This window comes from Cynocephalus volans, chromosome 5, assembly GCF_027409185.1.
Source record: "Cynocephalus volans isolate mCynVol1 chromosome 5, mCynVol1.pri, whole genome shotgun sequence".
Lineage (NCBI taxonomy): Eukaryota > Metazoa > Chordata > Mammalia > Dermoptera > Cynocephalidae > Cynocephalus > Cynocephalus volans.
The window spans coordinates 53,440,197-53,458,362 of record NC_084464.1 but is presented as its reverse complement, the minus strand read 5'-3'; the positions used below and the strand labels follow the sequence as shown (position 1 = coordinate 53,458,362).

Here is an 18,166-nt window from a genome sequence, read left to right as displayed (position 1 = left end):
AACCGAGGCACCCAAGTGGGGAGAGGCAGGCTGAGGAGCCGTCACAGAAGTGCCATATAGAGGAATTTGTGCAAACTTCAGAAGCAGCAACAGAGTTGGGGGTGGGGAGGCTGTTGGAAAACTCCACTGGCTGAGACAGACCACCTTGAACGTCACAATTTGGAGAGGGAGCCTAATTCTGAGAAGGGCATTGGGCACCCTGCCAGGGCAGGACAGAGCTAAGTCCAGCGGAACTGCACATAGGGGAAGGGTAGTGTTTCAATAGTCTGGTGTAGGATCACACTGGGCATCTCTGCTCCACATGGACTGAATTCTAGTGAACAGAGGCCAGCCTGTGGGGTCAGAAAAACTAGTTTCTGCTCCTAGATCTTTCATCAATTTGTGTGATTTTGAGCAAATCATTCTACTCCTTCCTTGGTTCTCTTGCCTGCAAAACAGGATAATACCTGCCTGTGGGAAGAAAAACAACTACTTTTCATTTGCAAAGTACCATATTTAGATGATACAAAATGTTCTCATAAATTTGATCTTTTTATTTTTAATCTTCTCAACAACCTTGGAGGCAGGTGAGGCAGATGCAACTTTACGTTACAAATAGTGGATGACATTTATCATGTTATTATTATGTGGCAGGGACTGTACTAACCATCATACGTCAGTATCTTGTGGGATTCTCATAGCAACTATTTGAAGTAGGAACTATCATTATCATTTCTATTTAACACATGAGAAAATTGAGGCTCACGGTGAGGAAGTAACTTGCCCAAAGTGGTAAACCTGGGATTAGAAACCAAATCTCCTGATCATAAGTGTAGAGTTTTCCATTATGCTAAACTGCATATGTGAAAGCACTTTGTTTAGAAATTTGCACAAATTGAAGAAATATTTATCACAGCAAATTCTAGTTATAAGCCTTTGGAACTAAATTATGGTGCACATTAATAACTAGAAAAAATACCTCTGGCTTGTTGTAGTAGGTGAAGGCAGCCATTATAAATTCTCAAATACTGGAGTAACATAAGGAAATGAATGATTTACGAAGATCAGTAGGGCAGTGGTGTACAAGATAGGTAGGTGGAGCACAAAAATCCCAATTAGTGCAGGGATGGAAGGTAGGATTAAGAAACATAACTGGAAGGCTATTGCAATAAGGTCAAGGATTGGCACCCGGACTCAATAGTGTGGTAGACGTTTCTTTTAATTAAATATAAATTTTGTGAAATTTTTGCAAAATACAAAAATAGGAAAATAAGTCAACCATTATCCCACTACCCAGAGATAACTGCTGTCAATATATCATTACATATATATATATATATTTTTTTTTTTCCAAGCATGTTTTATGTTTGCCTCCAACAAACCAGGAACCACATAGGACAAACACGACTTAAAGGAGAAAACATTGATGGGACTCGGTAACTACCTACATAAGGGCTAAAGCAATTTTATCAAGACATGGTTTCAACCGAGAAGCCCTCCCAACCTCAAAAAGCAAAGAATCACGTCTCTATGGTTATTCCTATGCCGGAATACAAAGATACACTCTCTCCTTTTGCCGAACTCTATGGTCTGAGCACGGCGCTGTGATCCCGGAAGCGATCCTGGGAGGTCAGTATGGCAAGATGGCGCTGCGTACAGCGATTGGGTCTGTGTACCGGCGCGTCTGTCAGGTACCGGGAGGCTGGGTAGACTGGGTGGGCTGACGGGTACAGTTGCCACTAAGACTCACTGCCACCTGTCGTTCTGCCCATCAGGAATGTTTCCCGATATTATTCCTCACCTCAGGCCGTTTGCAGGAAGGCTGGTTTTATCTCGAATTCTCTCATGAGATTAAACATCAGTTAATGAGTCAGGACAAAGACAGAAACAAGAATTTTAGAGTGTCAAAGCCATCATATGTTCCAAAACCCCTCCTTTCACGTTTGCAAAATAAACAGGCTCAGAGAAGACAAAAGCTTGCCTCGCGAAAATTAGGGGCCGAGCTGGCACACGATCTCAGACACTTCCCGCGGGACTTAATTGCGATTATACGCCCCCCGCCCCCCGCCACCCCGACATCGGGGTTCTGAGATTTGGATGAGGGTCTCTAAAATCAGAGGAGCAACCAAGGTCCCGGTTTCGATCCCTGTACCAGCCAGCTGCTAAAAAACACCAAAAAAAAAAAAAAAGTCAGAGGAGTGGATTAGATATCCTCTTGTGTTTCTTTGGAAGAGAAGCTTTTTGGCCTCAGGACCCTGTTACATTTTTGGAGTTGAGGACTCCAAAGAGCTTTTCCGGGGGAGAGGGGGGTTCGGCTATCTATACTTAGTTTTTTTTAGAAAATAAAACTGAAAATCTTAAAAGTGCTTATTCATTTAAAAGTTAGCACTAATAAATTCACTATATATTCACCTCCTGCAGCCTTGGGAAAACTACACTGGTGAGAGAATAAGAGTGGAAAAGTTGCAAATGCGTCTTAGTATTGTTATGAAAATACTGGTTTTGATTTCCTGGATCCCCTGAAAGTCTTGGAGACTCATCAGAAGTCCTCAGACCACACTTGTGAGAACCACTGTTCTTAAGAAAAATCAGATGGGGTTAAGAGGTTGAAGTTTTTGAACTACAGTACTAAGGCAAACTTATCCAGACAACCCTATCCACCACCACCCAACACACACCCTCAAAAAGGAAAATTTAAGAACTTCTTAAGGTTGATTTGTGTATGTAACATCATTTTAGGCTCCAACTTTTAGAAGCAGAGGGTTTTTTTTTTTTTTTTAATTGAAACGTATTGATTATACATATTTGTGGGGTACAGAGTTGAATATCAATGCATGTATACAGCATGTGATGATCATATCAGGGTAATTAGCATCCTCATCATTACAAAACTTAATTATTTCTTTGAGATAAAGGTATTTGATCTCTTTTCTTCTAGCCGCTTGATAATATGCAGTGAATTCTTGTTAATTATAGATTCCTGGCTCAACCGTACATCCATAGAGCTTATTTTTCCTACCTGGCTGTTGTGTGTCCATTAACCAACCTCTCACTGTCCCCTCTCCCCCTTCCCTTTTCCCGCCTCAGTAACCACAGTTTTGCTCTCTCCTTCTTAAAGTTCAACTTATTATCATTATTATTTCTTTCTTTTAAAAGCAGAGGTTTATAGTGGTAGAACATGACTGGAAAGTGTCATATTTCTTAGACCTATGCTCCTTTTGCACAGCTGGATTGCGGGGTTACTGGCATAAATGTGGAGAGGGAATTTTTTATGTGATTATGTGTGAAGAATGGCATATACTCTTGCTACCTCATACGGTGCCTAATTTTCTTTCTTCTTTTGTTTTTCCCCCTCGATTCAAGGAGGAATGTGGAAAATTTTGATTTGTCTCCATCTTGGGTAAAGAGAGGAAGAACAATAAGAATAGGCTTTTTAAGCATATTTAGGTGACCATCAGTTGTTTTAATTAAACTGTGCTAAATTTCACTGCTAAACTGTTATTTTCATCTTCATTGAATTTTTAAGGATTCTTTTGTGCTTCTACTTTCTTAGGTTATACTTTTAAATCTCAGGAAAGCTTAAAGCTAAAACAGGGCTGACAAACTCCGTATTATGTAGTAACATTTTAGTTTCCTAAAATTAGAAAGTTTTGTTCCACCAGGGGGAGCTGACAATAAAGGATTTGGAAAGGCTGGAGTATTAAGTATGCGGCACAGTAGTTAATGATGGCTATAAGTTCCAGCGTGTATTTTAATTTATTTATATGCTAGTTATCCCAGCCAAGCCAAGAAATATGTTTGAAAAGATGTATGTAAGCTTCAAAAGAAGGGCACTTTAGAATTCTTATTCCAACTCTAAATAAATAAAGCCACAATAGTTTTTATTAAAAAACATTCAGGCAATGGGCCGAGCCCGTGGCGCACTCGGGAGAGTGCGGCGCTGGGAGCGCAGCGACGCTCCCGCCGCGGGTTCGGATCCTATATAGGAATGGCCAGTGCACTCACTGGCTGAGTGCCGGTCACGAAAAAGACAAAAAAAAAAAAACAAAAAACATTCAGGCAAAATAAGCATTATATTGAAGTACAATTAATCTGTAAAAAATAATGGAAAAATGAAGTCACGTGTATTTTTTTCCTCAATATCTACATGTTTAATTCATAGCTGTTTTTTAACATGAGAATTGCTTTTCTAAATAAAGTTCTTGCTGGCCAGTTAGGTCAGTTGGTGAGAGCATGGTGCTGATATCACCACGGTCTAGGGTTTGATCCCTGTACCTGCCAGCTACCAAAAAAATAAAAATAAAAATCAAAAAAGTTCTTGCTCCTGAGCTTTAAAAGATAGAGATTCTTTAGTATTTTGACAGTGTTTTTTGATTGTCAACTCTACCATTGTCCTTTTTTTTTTTTTAATTCTAATTTGGCCATTTTAGTTACCTCGATATCTTCATCTGAAATAATGAGATATCCCTTTATTTGAAGCATCATACGTCTTTTGATTTTTATTTTGGAAACTTCAAATGGTTTGGGAATCGATTTTAATTCTAATATATGCCTCCCTCCCCTTATTTTTTTTTAAGGGCTTGAGAAATTTTTCTGTGAACAGTTTTGAGAGCAGTACAGCCAAAAATGATGGCTTTCTTCTGTAAGTATACAATTGGATGTGCTAAACTGAACAAGAAAATGGGCTTTTACGCTGTTTTTCTTAGGTTTCTCTTTTTTCCCACCCATAGCAGTACCAACATGAAATGGGTACAGTTTTCAAATCTACACGTTGATGTGCCTAAGGATTTGACCAAACCTACGGTATGTATTCTGTATTTCTTGGTGTAAGGAGCTATATTAGCTATAAAGTATCCTTAATAATTCATTTGGGGTTGTTTCCCAAGCACTTCATAAATAAAAATATTTTGTTCTGGAATGCTGGCAAATGCACAATGTGCATATTCTCTAATGTCCCTGAGTGCTCATGTTATCTTTCAGAGTATCAGGGTAAGCTCTAAAGGAATAAATTATTTACCCCAAATAACTGTGGTAATGAGCAGTCTCTTTCTCAGCATAATTGAAGAGTTGTCATCGTTAATAATGCAGAATACTTGATGTCATGTTATGGAACAATAATTCTCTTGTAGCCTTCAAATCTTTGTTTTTATTTTAAGTATTGAGCCTAGACCTGGACAATGCTTTATTGTTCACAGTGAGAAAAAGCATTAGCACAAGTCATGGGAATCCAGAAGTAGCTATGTAACCTTGTAGAAGCCATGATTCCATCAACCTATTTTTTTGTATTATTTTTAATTTAAAAAAATCCTTCCAAATTCCAAATTCTTTCATTTCCACCCCTCAAAAATAACCCCCTTTAACATTTTGGTGTGAATCCTTCTAGACATTTGTCTGTATGTAATCATTTTGTCTATGTTCACACACACCAAAATGGAATTGTGTTATGCAGAGTGTATTGCTGTTCCTTTTTTTTCCTCCCCCCGCCACTTAATAGGTACTAGATATATTTCCCTGATGGTACATATAAACCTGGTCTCCAACTCAAATGCCTGCAGTGGCTGGGCCTGTATGGAAATGTGGTGGGATGAGCATACTTGTACACTGTGCCCCTTATAAGCAAGACAGCTACTACTTACTCTAGCCACTCATTGCTGTGTGGGAAATCAGATCTAGTGATGCCAGATCGTCTAAATCTTATAAACTAAACTGAAATTCAAATTTTTATATGAAATCTCCTGATTTTTAATATTTATAACAAATTCAAAATGTCTTTAAAACTCTATAAGGATCAGTCAGAACACATATTATGGCTATATTCTCCCTTTGTCGTCCCCCAACTTATGATGTAGAATATCAGTATATTCTGTTCTCCTAGAGTAGATGTCTAGTTTCCTGGTTATTAAATAAATCTCCTTTCAGGGGAAGTAATTTAACCCTGAATCATTGGATTAGTAGAATAATTTACTGGTTTAATGGATGAATGAAGTGAAGGTAATTCACCTCTTGGAACAAAGTCAGAAATGTCAAACCCATTATTTCTAAAGTCTTTAGGTATTGGGGTGGAAGAGGTAGAAGTTATAGGTATAGTCAGTATTATAACATTTTAATTAGAAATGCGTAATTTGTATATTAGGGCAGGCAAAACATACATGAATAAAACCTAATAAAAAATATGAAGAGAAATAGCCTTTGTATAGCAATGTTTTACAATTTATGAGCACTTTAATCTGTTTTATTTTTTTCTAACAGAAATGCTGTGAGCTATAGCACAGGTAGTATTATCTTATTTGATATATGAGAAAACCAAAGTATAGTGAGATTATATGACTTGCCCATTGTCCTTCAGCTACAAGTAGCAGAGTTTAATTCGTAATCCAGGTATTCTGCCCAGGCTATTTTGTTAACAGACCCTGAAGTCCTTTCTCATTGTGAATTTGGAGCTCAATAATTATTAAGTTGGAAAGTTTCATTAGTGATTTTATAGGTTATCTTGAAAGACCTTTTGATTCATACTGTATTTTAACAGATTCTGAAGTTCATTGTGCAGAACTGAATGTGATAGAATCTAGGTACTTAAGCTAACCATGTTAAGATGTTATTCAGGATTTTTCTCCCCATTTATTAGTAAACACTGAAGTTGTTCAATTTGCTTATAACTGTTAGGCGAACCACAACTGAAACTTTTCTTTTTTATTTTAGGTAACCATTTCTGATGAACCAGACACGTTATATAAGCGCCTGTCAGTTTTAGTAAAAGGCCATGATAAGGCTGTATTGGACAGTTATGAATATTTTGCTGTGCTTGCTGCTAAAGAACTTGGTATCTCTATTAAAGTGTAAGTATGACTTTTCCTAACCTGACCTGTTAGCTGCTGTAATATGATCAACTAGGAAAATGGTGCTAATCCCAGGTAGGTCTGAGCTCTTAAAATGGGGTAGAAACTCATGATGGATAGAATTTAGGTTTGTTATACGTTATCCTAAGCAGGATCATCCCTTCCTGTCTACTAGAATTTTTAAATACTAGAATGAGTGTACAAGGAAAAATGAAAAATAGCCTTTCTCTAGAAATTGCATTGACATAAGGAGACTGAAGAAGCCCACATGGGCTGGCCGGTTAGCTCAGTTGGTTAGATCGTGGTGTTATAACACCAAGGTCAAGGTTTCCCGTACTGGCCAGCCACTCCCCCCCACTCCCAAAAAAAGAAGCCTGCATGTCTGGAATCTCCATGGGGTAGGAAGGTAGAACAGGTGAACAAATAATCCTTTTAGACCTTTTGGATACGATGATCTCTGGCTAATGTATCCATTGTCTCAAATTTGCCCCAAGAAACACCACTAACCCAGTAATTTCATGCATGAGAAAGGTAAGCTTCATGTGGCCTTGGAGTTACTGCAGTGCCAAGTAGAACTGCCTCCTTTGTTTTGCTACCTGATCCTTCTGATGTTGAACAAGGCCCAGGGGCTTTGCCAGTCTGGCCTTCTAACAAAAACAGAAGGCCACATTGTTTCCCAAAACAGACTATAGTTTTGTGATTATCAGTGTATCTGTAGATTTTCCTAAAACCCCACACATATAGCAGACATTACAACCGTGGGCCTCTTTGCAACTGAATTGTGAAGAACAGCACAATTCTTATATTTGATCAATAAGGGACTCAAAGGATATAAAAGCAGCAGGGGGTGGGGAGTGTGCACATATGCACGTATGTGTATGAGTTTTCTGACAGCAGTTGTTACAGATGACAGTCTTGACAAGTGGAAGTCTGTAAATGGTAGTTAAAGCTTATAATTGAGTATGAGCCTGACCTACAAAATTTTGGAGTCAGGCTTTGATATCAGTGACTCAGGTTTTAACATCAGTTGGCTAAAGTATATTGTTTTGCCCATTAATTTCAGACACGAACCTCCAAGGAAAATAGAACGATTTACTCTTCTCAAATCAGTGCATATTTTCAAGAAGCACAGAGTTCAGTATGAAATGAGAACACTTTACAGATGTTTAGAGGTGAGTTTATTTCAGAAAGTCAGGCATTTTTGAAATACCCAAAATTTCACACCAGCATATCTTAACTTTCCTTTAACATAAACTAGGCTGACTTCCTTTCAGCCAGCCCATGCCTGTTAGTTGTAGAGAAGTAAATGTCTTTTTTATATTTATGGAAGCTACGTGATTGGAAATTCAAGCTCAAATAAAGCTGTCCTTTAGTGTAGTGCTTTTTTTAACCCAGGAATCCAGATTATGCTAACTAGTTTTTATACAGTAAGATAGCATTTTGCTCATATTTCAAAAAGTATAGTTTGTACACAGTTCTAATAATTCTTTTCACATGCCAACTGGTGAATGCGATGATGTGTAACATTAGGTTTTTCATTCGTCTGTTGTCATTCATTCATGCATGGACTCGGTCCAGCATAGTCTTGTGATTAAGGAGAGCCTGAGTTCTGGAGTCAGACTGCCAATGCCAGTGCCCTAGTCCAAGTGCTGGGACTTACTAGCTGTGTAACCTGTACCCCAATTTCATCATGTATAAAATGGGAATAATAATGGTACCCATCTCATAAGGTTAGTGTAAGGATTAAATGGGATATTTACGTAAAGCACTCAGAATACTTGATCTCACAGTAAATGATTGGTAAATGTTATTAAAACGAGCACTTGTGTGTCTTCTATCTGGGAAGCACTGTGCTAGGCATTGAGGGTACAAATATAATTAAGACCTAGTCCCTACTCTTAAGTGAAAAAGAAAAACCCCAAATTGTATCCACCCATGTCTGACAAAACATCTTCCTGTGGAGTACACAGAAAATCTTATACCAACTGTATATTATAGTCTAGTCTGTTGTTTCCTTTTGTCTTCAGTTGTTTTGTGAAACTTGTAATAAGTATACTGCTTTGATACCGTGCTTGCCAGCTGTGTTCTGTGGAGCCCTGGCTTTGAGGAAGCTGCATTTGGGAGGAAGGGGGCTTCGAGGTCATGCCCGCCGCCACCCAGTACAAACAAAGATCTACACTTTTTTTTTTTTTTTTTTCAGTTGGGATTCTGTATTAGAGTTCTTTTTTCTTTTTTTTTTTTAAAGATGACTGGTAAGGGGATCTTAACCCTTGACTTGGTGGTGTCAGCACCACACTCTCCTAAGTGAACCGTGGACTGGCCCTTTTATTAGATTTCTTAGGGGAAGAACAGGCTTAACCAATTTTACCTCTCCCCCCTCAAAAGCCTTAATTTCTGCATTAACAGCATAGCATGAACCATTTTCATGTTTGATATTTTAGTTAGAACACCTAACTGGAAGTACGGCAGATGTTTACTTGGAATATATTCAGCGAAACTTACCTGAGGGGGTTGCCATGGAAGTAACAAAGGTATGACTTGAATTTCCACCTCTTCTGGCGGGTGGTATCTGTATTTTTATTTTGATACAGTGCAGCCTGGTTCTAGCCCACTGAGTAGAGGGGAGGACCTGGCAGACTGAGAGACAAGGTTGCCACACTGGTTGAGGGCTTCCCCTCCCTGTGCAACAGAATCTGCAGTGGCCCAAGTCCTCCCCAACCCACCTTTGAAGTCTCCCTCCCTAATAGTAGTTGTCTAGACTTGGGGTCCACATTAAGGAGCAATCCCTGGAGATCATGGAGGATCAAATAGATTGTATATGTGAGAGTGCTGTACATAACCATCAAGTTTCCTCCTCTCCATTTCAAAGCCCTACAAAAGGCAGGTGGGTAAAAGAAAAGTCAAGAGGATTTGATGAATTAATAAATCCAACTTGTAGCCAAGGAATTCATTTAAGTCCACATCATATTATAGTTTTATTTTGTTTCTTTTGCAGACACGATTAGAACAGTTACCAGAACACATCAAAGAGCCAATCTGGGAAACAGTATCAGAGGAGAAAGAAGAAAACAAGTCATAAAACTTCAGGGAGACACTTGTATTAGTTTGAAATGAGGGTGGGTGAGATGTGTATGTATAAATGGAGAGCGCTTGCAGCTGAGATGATTCTGAGTCCACCTAACTGCTGTGTTGAGTCCTCATGCCCAATCAGTTGACAGCAGAGAATGAAACTTTAATGATAAACTGGACTATGGTGAGAGAACCACTCTGTTCTTTTATACATGTCGTTGTTTCAGTTCTGGTTTTAACAGACATGAGCCAACTATTTTGACTAATGTGAACCTTAAGTGTCAAGTTTTTGTCACGCTGCTGTTGTTCAATTATTAGTTTGTACCAATTTTAATTTATATCAGTTCATTCCTCTAAAAATGAATGTTGGAAGTATTCTTCACACACGCTGTTTTCTTTTGAGGTTCCTAGAAGGAACCTTTGGTTAATTTTACACCGAGCAGTTAAAGTTTTTGATATTCACCTCAGTGCAGGCTGGCATATGCTAATTTGAGGGTGGTATCCAACAAATTTTACCTCATTTAAGCATTACATTTTTGAAAGTGAATATTCTTGGTGACAGATCAAGCACATTTGTGTCATGCACTGATCACTTCTTGTAGCCCAAACCCTTACAGGGCTGCCTACAAGGATCACTGTAATGGAATTTATGCTCTCATGAATTCCTGTATTATTTCATTCATCCTATGATTCATTCATTCAACAAGCTTTTATTTCATAAACTGTGCACCCAGCACTGTAGTTAAGTACCAAAATTTGAGTAGAAATAATGGCTTTTGAAAATCATGCGAGACACAGATAAACATTTTTCCTTTTTAAGTTCCTCACTGGTAAGAAGGCCTCTTTTTTTTGGTAAATGTCACTCTTTTTGTTTAGGGATGTCTACTTTTCCATGAAATTAAATAGCGGTTGAAGCCCTGAAAGAGTCAAGATGACAGTGGGCTGAAACTGTTGGTACAGCAACCCCAGGAGAGTGTTTCATTTCCTTTTTACAGCACAGTCAGGTCCATGTCTTTTGTAGTTTCCTTCATATCTTCAGAGTAGTTATGACTTGTCAGTTTTTCCCTCTTAAACTGGATTGCCTTTCTCTTTTCCTGACCTGCTATCAGGTATCAGTGTTTTGAAAATATACTGCTTATGTATCAGACTTACATTATTGTTATTAACATGAAAAGAATTATAGCCTTGTGCCCCATGACCTCCTTCAGCTCAGTTGTTGACTGTTATTCACAGATGCCTAAAGCATCCATAAATCTCAGGTATAAGCCTCAGGATTAAGGATTAGTCAACAAAACAAAAGCAATGTAATGGTAACTATATCTAGCAAAGTAGCAGTTTGTGACACATTTTTATTTTTTTAAAAATAATTCTTTCTCACGCCTGTAGTCCCAGCTACTCGGGAGGCTGAGGTTGGAGGATCGCTTGAGCCCAGGAGCTCTGGGGTATAGTGCGCTATGCCGATCAGGTGTCCGCACTAAGTTTGGCATCAATATGGTGACCTCCTGGGAGTGGGGGACCACCAGGTTGCCTAAGGAGTAATAAACTAGCCCTGGTTGGATACAGTGTGGGTCAAAACTCCCATACCGTTTGGTAGTTATAGGATCATGCCTGTGAATAGTCATTTCACTCCAGCCTGTGCAACATAGCAAGACCCCCTCTTCATTAAAAAAAAAAAAAGTTTAAAAATATAGACCCACACCTGTGCTTTTTCAGGCTTTTTTACAGACAGTATAATCACTGTGTTATAATAGGATGATGTATGTGTGCTCACTTCCAATGCCTTTTTTCCATGTGAGCTCCTTCAAAGGTGTGTGCATCCACTCCAGTTGTTTTCAGACTAAATCAGCCTGGAAACCAGATTACTTAGTATAGCACTTCAAATTATATATTAAAATCTTGTTTTAAGATAAATATGTAGATAGACTGTACACACAACAAAAATTACCAGTATTTCTTTGACAAAAGTATTTGGCATGTTTGAAGTCTACTTCTTGAAATAAACAAGGTAATTTCTTTTTTTTTTTTTTTTTTTTAAAGATCACCAGTAAGGGGATCTTAACCCTTGACTTGGTGTTGTCAGCACCATGCTCACCCAGTGAGCTAACTGGCCATCCTTATATGGGATCCGAACCCGTGGCCTTGGTGTTATCAGCACCGCACTCTCCCGAGCTGGCCCTAAACAAAGTAATTTCTTATCCTGATAGGCTGAGAAGGTTTTGGGTTTTGGTTTGTTTTAAATTAGGTCTCTGACTAAAATGCATATTTCGAAAATTAGAATTAATGCCCAGGTCTCATTTTCTTCCATGGTGGGAATGACAGGTGGTGAGAGAAAAGTGGATCTGATAGTAGAATGAACCAGAAGGCAGGTAAAAAATGAGATTATTTTTTATTGAGGTGTAGCCCTGAGTTCATTTTTGCTTTCTCTGACCTGAATCATATTATCTTCATATTAAATAAAATCATGTTCAGGTCTGTTTAAAATTATTGGTATAACCCTATAGATCTCAAGTAAGACAAATTAAACTAGTTCAGTGCCAAGTTTTAGTGCTTTCAAAGAGAAAGGCATATATTCCTTTGACCAATTAAACATGCCACTGAATATATAAACCAATTGTTTTAAACCACTAGTCTAGTTTCGTAACATTTCTACTTGTCAGCAACCTTCCTTCCCTACATTATATTATTAAATAAATTTTACTACAACATTAATGACTAGCAGAGTAGAGAAAACATGGACTTTGGAGTCAGACAGACATGAGTCAGAGTTCAAACTCACTAACTGCTATAAACTTGGGCAAGATATTTAACCCTGTCAGAGCCTAAGTTTACTCAGTAGAATGTGGGAAATAATGCCTACTTGTTAAGATTGGAGTATTAAATTAGATAATGTAAAGCACCTCACACAGTACCAGGCAGTTAATGGACATTCAGTAAAAGGTGTTACTGGATGGCAATTCCAATTTGATGATACTTCAGATGCTTATGTGCTGTACTGTTTAAAAACCAGCTGGAAAAACCACCTCAGATTATCTATAAGGTGGGGATAATACTTCCTTTAGAGTATGGCTGTGAAGTTTAATTTAGATGGGAAACATGTAACATGCTTATTATAATAGACACTATATGTCATGCCAGTCTTCACATAGACAGTCATTTATAGATACTATCTGATTTAATCCTTTATAACATCCCAATAAAGTAGTTACTATTATTATCCCCACTTTACAGGAAAGAAAACCAAGGCTTAGAGCATTACAGCCAGCCCACTCTATCACCTATTCAGTTTACAGGTGAAGCTGAGGCCAAAAAAAAAAGTTGAAATTGATTTGTCTGAATTCAGGTTAGTGACAGGGACAGCCCTAGAACCTAATTTTTAAAGGGACTGTGAGGTACTGAAATGTCCACCTGTTAAGTGTAGTATATTCATACCAAAATTCCATATTTGTTTCCCCTTTCACATTAGCAAGCTGTACCTATTTCCTCTAAAGCTTAGAAGTAAAGAGGTTGACTAGTGAGGGAAAGTCTAAGGAATAAAAAATGTGAAAAAAAAGAGGCCAGAAGCAGAATACACAATGCGGTCCCAGTGTTGCCACCACTGACACTGGACCTGAGTGTCTGAGGGGCAACACAAGAGTTTGGGCTTCAGCAAGGCGGCTCTTACTGTGTCACAAGAACACTGGCACAGAGACAATTTACGGTAGGGCTTTGGGCCAGGCCTGCCTGGGGCTCGGGAGACAGTGGTTTGTTGCTCTCCAGCATTGCTTTGCTCCTGGAGCTTATGGCTGACTGCCTGCAATCCCCAGGGTTCTCTTTGCAAATCCCCTGCTCAATACCTAACCCTGCCCTCCTTAAATCCTTACTATTGTTACTTCAAGCTATCATTTCTCTCTATGGATTCTTAATCCTCTTTAAAATAATATATTTATACCTTAATAGCTCAGCGGTATTTATAGGGCAGGTTATGGGCAACTGGCCCACATGAAAAACCAATCAAATTTTAGATTCCTCGGCCAGAGACTAAATCAAGTTATGTTTCATTCTTACAATTCCTTAACTTGAGCACAGGTACTGTCCTTTTAATCCCTCCTTAATGTCACTTAAATATCAATAAACCTTTTTTAATGGAAATATTTGTATTATGTTTTTAATTCTATTTTTCTGCAGTTTTTTTTTTTTACAGATTTTTATTGAAATATAATTGTGTATATTTGTGGGGTACAAATTTGAATGTCAATACATGTGTATAATATGGCCGGTTAGCTCAGTTGGTTAGAGCGTGGTGCTGATAACATCAAGGCTCAAGGTTCAATCCCTGTGGCCAGCCACAAAAACAAGTTAATTAATTAACCTTAAGAGATGGACAGGAACAACACCACCTTCACCCCCAGCCAGTTAAGATGCTGCTGTTGGAGCTGCAGCAGCAGGTGGGCCCATGTTATCTTAAGGTGTGTTGAGATGGAAAAATTGTCAGAAGTCACTGGGCTAGGTGATCTTCAAGGCCTCTTCCAGTTCTAAAATCCCAGTATCTTTCTTACTTCAATAAATATCTGCTAATCTGGGCACTCTCAAAGGAGTTAAGGAGTTGTCTTGTAGAGTAGAATAACATCTCACATTAACTCAGCACTGACTGCATGCACGCTAGGCACTTTGCTTGCTTACTTAACAAGTGTTGGAGTTCTTTGTATGTACCAAGCACTGTTCTAAACACTAGGAATTCTGTAGTGTACATGGTGAGGTCCTTTTCCTCAAAGATCTTAAACTCTAGGAAGACATATTAAATGGGGGAAAGTAAGATAGTTTAAGATGCAGTTCAGCACTGTGAAGAAAATAGAATAGGATAATGTCAGCATTATTTGAGTGGCTACCTGAGTTGGGGAGAGGTGGGAAAGTTTTCTCTGAGGGGGAGAGAACGTTGAGAAGGAGGCAGCCATGTGAAGATCTGGAGGAAGAGCAATCCAAGCAGGAGGAACAGTAACTGCTAAGACCCTAATTCTAGAATGAGCTTAGTGTGTTTGCTGAGGTGAGTAGAGAGACATGAACACAGGAGTAGGCAGGGCTAGATCATGTAAGCATCACAGACATGGGAAGGAATGTGGGTTTTGTTTTCAGTGAAAATGGGAAGCTATAGGAGGGTTTTGAGCAGGAGGGTGTCAGGGTCTGATTTATGCTTTAGAACAGGCAACTCTGGCCGCAGGGTAAAAGAGGGGAGGAAAAAGAGGAGGCAGGGAGACCAGTTAGGGATCTGCTGCAGTGGATCTGCAGTTGAGGTGATGCTAGCCTGGACTAGAGTTGCAGTAATGGAGGTGACAAGAAGTGGCTGGATTCAGAATACGGTGTGGAGGTAGAGCTGACAGAATGACCTATTAATAGATTGAAATGAGATCTGCAGGAAAGTGGATTCAAGGATGATTCCTAGTTTTTGACCTAAGCGACTAGATAAATGGTAATACCATTACTGAGGTGGGGAAGAGTTGAGGAGGGACTTGGGAAGGAAACAGATAGTTTGGTTTTAGCCTTGCTAAGTTTGCAATCTGTGTATAGGTGTCCAGCAGGCAATGAATACATGCATCTGGAGTTCTGGGGAGAAGTCCAGGCTGAAGATATAAATTAGAAAGCTGTCAGCCTATAAATGGTGGGTAATGTCATGGGAATGAATGAGATCATCTAGCGGGAGAGTGTAGGAAGACAGAAGAATACTGAGGACAAGTCTGGGAAGCCCCAACCCCAAGCATTTAAAGATTTGCTAAAAAGAAGGAAGTGCTAGCAAAGGAGATGAGCAATCTGTGAGGTTAGAGGGAAATCAGAAGAATGTGGGTCCTTGAAACCTAGAGTGTTTGGAGAAAATTCAGTTTGGTGAACTGTGATAAATCTGTGTCAGGTTGAGTAAGAAAAGTAAATCACTGGTGACCGCTACAGAGGCCTTTTCCATGGAGTGATAGGCATGAACGTCCAATTGGAGTAAGGTGAGAAGAGAATAAGAAATAGAGAATGCAAAACAGGTTTAAGAATGTTCCAGTTATCTATTGCTACCTTAAAAAACACCCAAAATTTAGTAGCTTAAAACAGTGACATTTACTTTGCACACAAATCTGTAGTTTGGTCAGGGCTCTGTGGGGTATCTGCAGGGTGGCTCAGAGGCTGGGGCTGGAGCCATCTGAAGGCTCACACACTCACTCCCCCACACGTCTGGGCTAGAGACTGGCTGTCAGCTGAGACCTTAACTGGGGCTGTCAGCTGGAACTCCTCCATGTGCTCCAGGCTGCCTGACAACTTGGTGGCTGGGTTCCAAGGGCAAGTCCTGAGAGAGAGGTGGAAACCTGTCACTTTTGATGACCTAGCCCTGGAAGTCACATAATGTCATTGTGTGTATGCTCTTGAATGAGGTGGTCACAAAGTCTCATCCAAGTTGAAGAGAAGGATAAATAGACTCCTCCCTTGATGGGAGGAACAGGTGGGACCAGAACTATAGTTGTGCAACTTTTGGAAAATACATCTGCTGCCAGGGGTTTTGTTGTCAGGGAGTGAAAATTAGGACAGTAGCTGGAGGGGAATGTGGGCAGGGCCAACTTATCCAGTCAGCACAGGGCCTCAGAATCCACAATATTTTTAATTTCTTTTTTTTTTCCTTTTTTTTCCCCCTAGTCATTTGGTTCAGGATATTTTTAATTTCTTTAAAAATCAGAATAAAAAATGAGTATAATCCAGACTAGATTGTGTTTATTTTTATACCAATAAGCAATAAAATATCATTTTAAACATTTACTTATTTAATATTTATTCAGTATATTATGAGCCATGAAGGCAAAATGTATAGGGCTGCCCGTAAAAGTCATAATGTGGCCCTGAATGGGGGGTCAAGGAAGGGTTTTTGTTTTGCTTTGTTTGTTTTAATACAGGGATATTAAAGCACATCTGAATGCTGACGGGAATGATCGGTCAAAGAGGGATAAATTGAGGCTGCAGAAGAGAAAGGGAGTAACTGTGGGAATGAAGTCCTTGAGCAGGCAAAGAGAGATGTGAGCTGACAGGTGAAGTGGGAAGGGGTCGAGGCTTCCACTGAAACTGGAATGAGATGTGGGCACAGATGCAAAGAAGTTGGTAAGCACTGCAGTGAGAGGACAAGTTGTTTCTGGTCCATCTGATTCTATGAAGTATGTGGCAAGGTCATCGGCTGAACATGGGAGTGAGTGGAGGGTTTGAGGGCAGGAAGCTCTGTGGAATAGTCACCTTGGAGAGTGGGGTAGTGAATTCAGCAGGTAAGAGTGTGTCGCAGGATTCCCAGCATTATTGGAACTGAGTGCAACCAGCATGATTTTATGATTTTTTCCAGCAATGTGCAGCCTCCTGGGTGCAGGTGAGGTGTTAGTGCATAGTTAGTGGATAGCTTTGACTAGGATCAGGTTTTGCCAAGTGAGTAGTTAGAGGAAGAGAGGGACAAAAGTCAAGGTCATGGCAGGAAAATGGCAAGAGTGCCAGGCTATATACTAATAAGGAGGAAAGCACGGACATGAGCGAGGTGACAGATGTTTAAAAACAGATCAACAGCTTGGAAGTCTCAATAAAGTTGGTGAATTATTGGACTGAAGGTGTTACAGTAAGTGAGCTGGAAGGAGGGGGATGCTGGTGAGAGAGGGCAACGTTTGAATGTTCCAGAGGTAGTAGAGAAATCAGGGACAGCAAGGCCTAGGGTAGTGATTCTCAAACTTTCCTGTGCATTAGAAGCACCCAAAAGGCTAGTTAAAATACAGATTGCAGGCCCCCACCCCCAAAGTTCCTGGTCAGTAAGTCTGAGGTGGGGCCTGAGAATTTCCGTTTCTAACAAGCCTCCAGATGCTGCAGCTGTTGGTCCAGGGACTACAAGTGAATGGAGGCTGAGGTGGGGTGGAAGAAATGCTTTGGAATTGAGGAGACTAAGGACCCTTGAGGTCAGAATGTGGGGTGGGTTGGTTATCCACTTGGATGTTGAAGTCACTGAAATGGTGCTTTGAGACAAGTAGTAAAGTCACCAGGGAATGACTGGACGAGGAAGACTAAATGGGGATAGAGTTGGACATGTCTTCAAATGACTGGCACTTTTGAAGGAGAAAAGAGAAAGGCCATTTGGAGGTAATGGTGAGGGGCAAGGAAGACACTAGCCCTACTCTCTAGACCTTGAGGTATGTGGGACACGAGAGGAAAACCCACCAGTACTTGAAAGGCTGACAGAAATAGGGTTTCTACTTCAGAAATGGCAAGAAAATTAAGAACTGTGAGAGATTGGGGTGTCTGGAGGCAAGGAGCAG

At 39.7% G+C, this 18,166-nt stretch overlaps 1 protein-coding gene across 2 annotated transcripts; it reads left to right on the top strand.

The window, feature by feature from the left end:
• Nucleotides 1-1,600: 1,600 nt before the first annotated feature.
• Nucleotides 1,601-11,082, top strand: MRPS10 (mitochondrial ribosomal protein S10). Of its 2 annotated transcripts, none has more exons than XM_063097997.1 (7): nucleotides 1,601-1,670; nucleotides 4,557-4,621; nucleotides 4,713-4,782; nucleotides 6,679-6,815; nucleotides 7,879-7,987; nucleotides 9,257-9,346; nucleotides 9,811-11,082. In XM_063097997.1, exons 1-7 carry the CDS (start codon nucleotides 1,623-1,625, stop codon nucleotides 9,892-9,894), a joined length of 603 nt encoding a protein of 200 aa, XP_062954067.1. In that variant the 5' UTR covers nucleotides 1,601-1,622; the 3' UTR covers nucleotides 9,895-11,082. The 2 variants fall into 2 exon arrangements, with proteins under 2 accessions (XP_062954067.1, XP_062954066.1); XM_063097996.1 differs by having other exon boundaries at nucleotides 4,710-4,782.
• The last annotated feature ends 7,084 nt before the right edge of the window (nucleotides 11,083-18,166 follow it).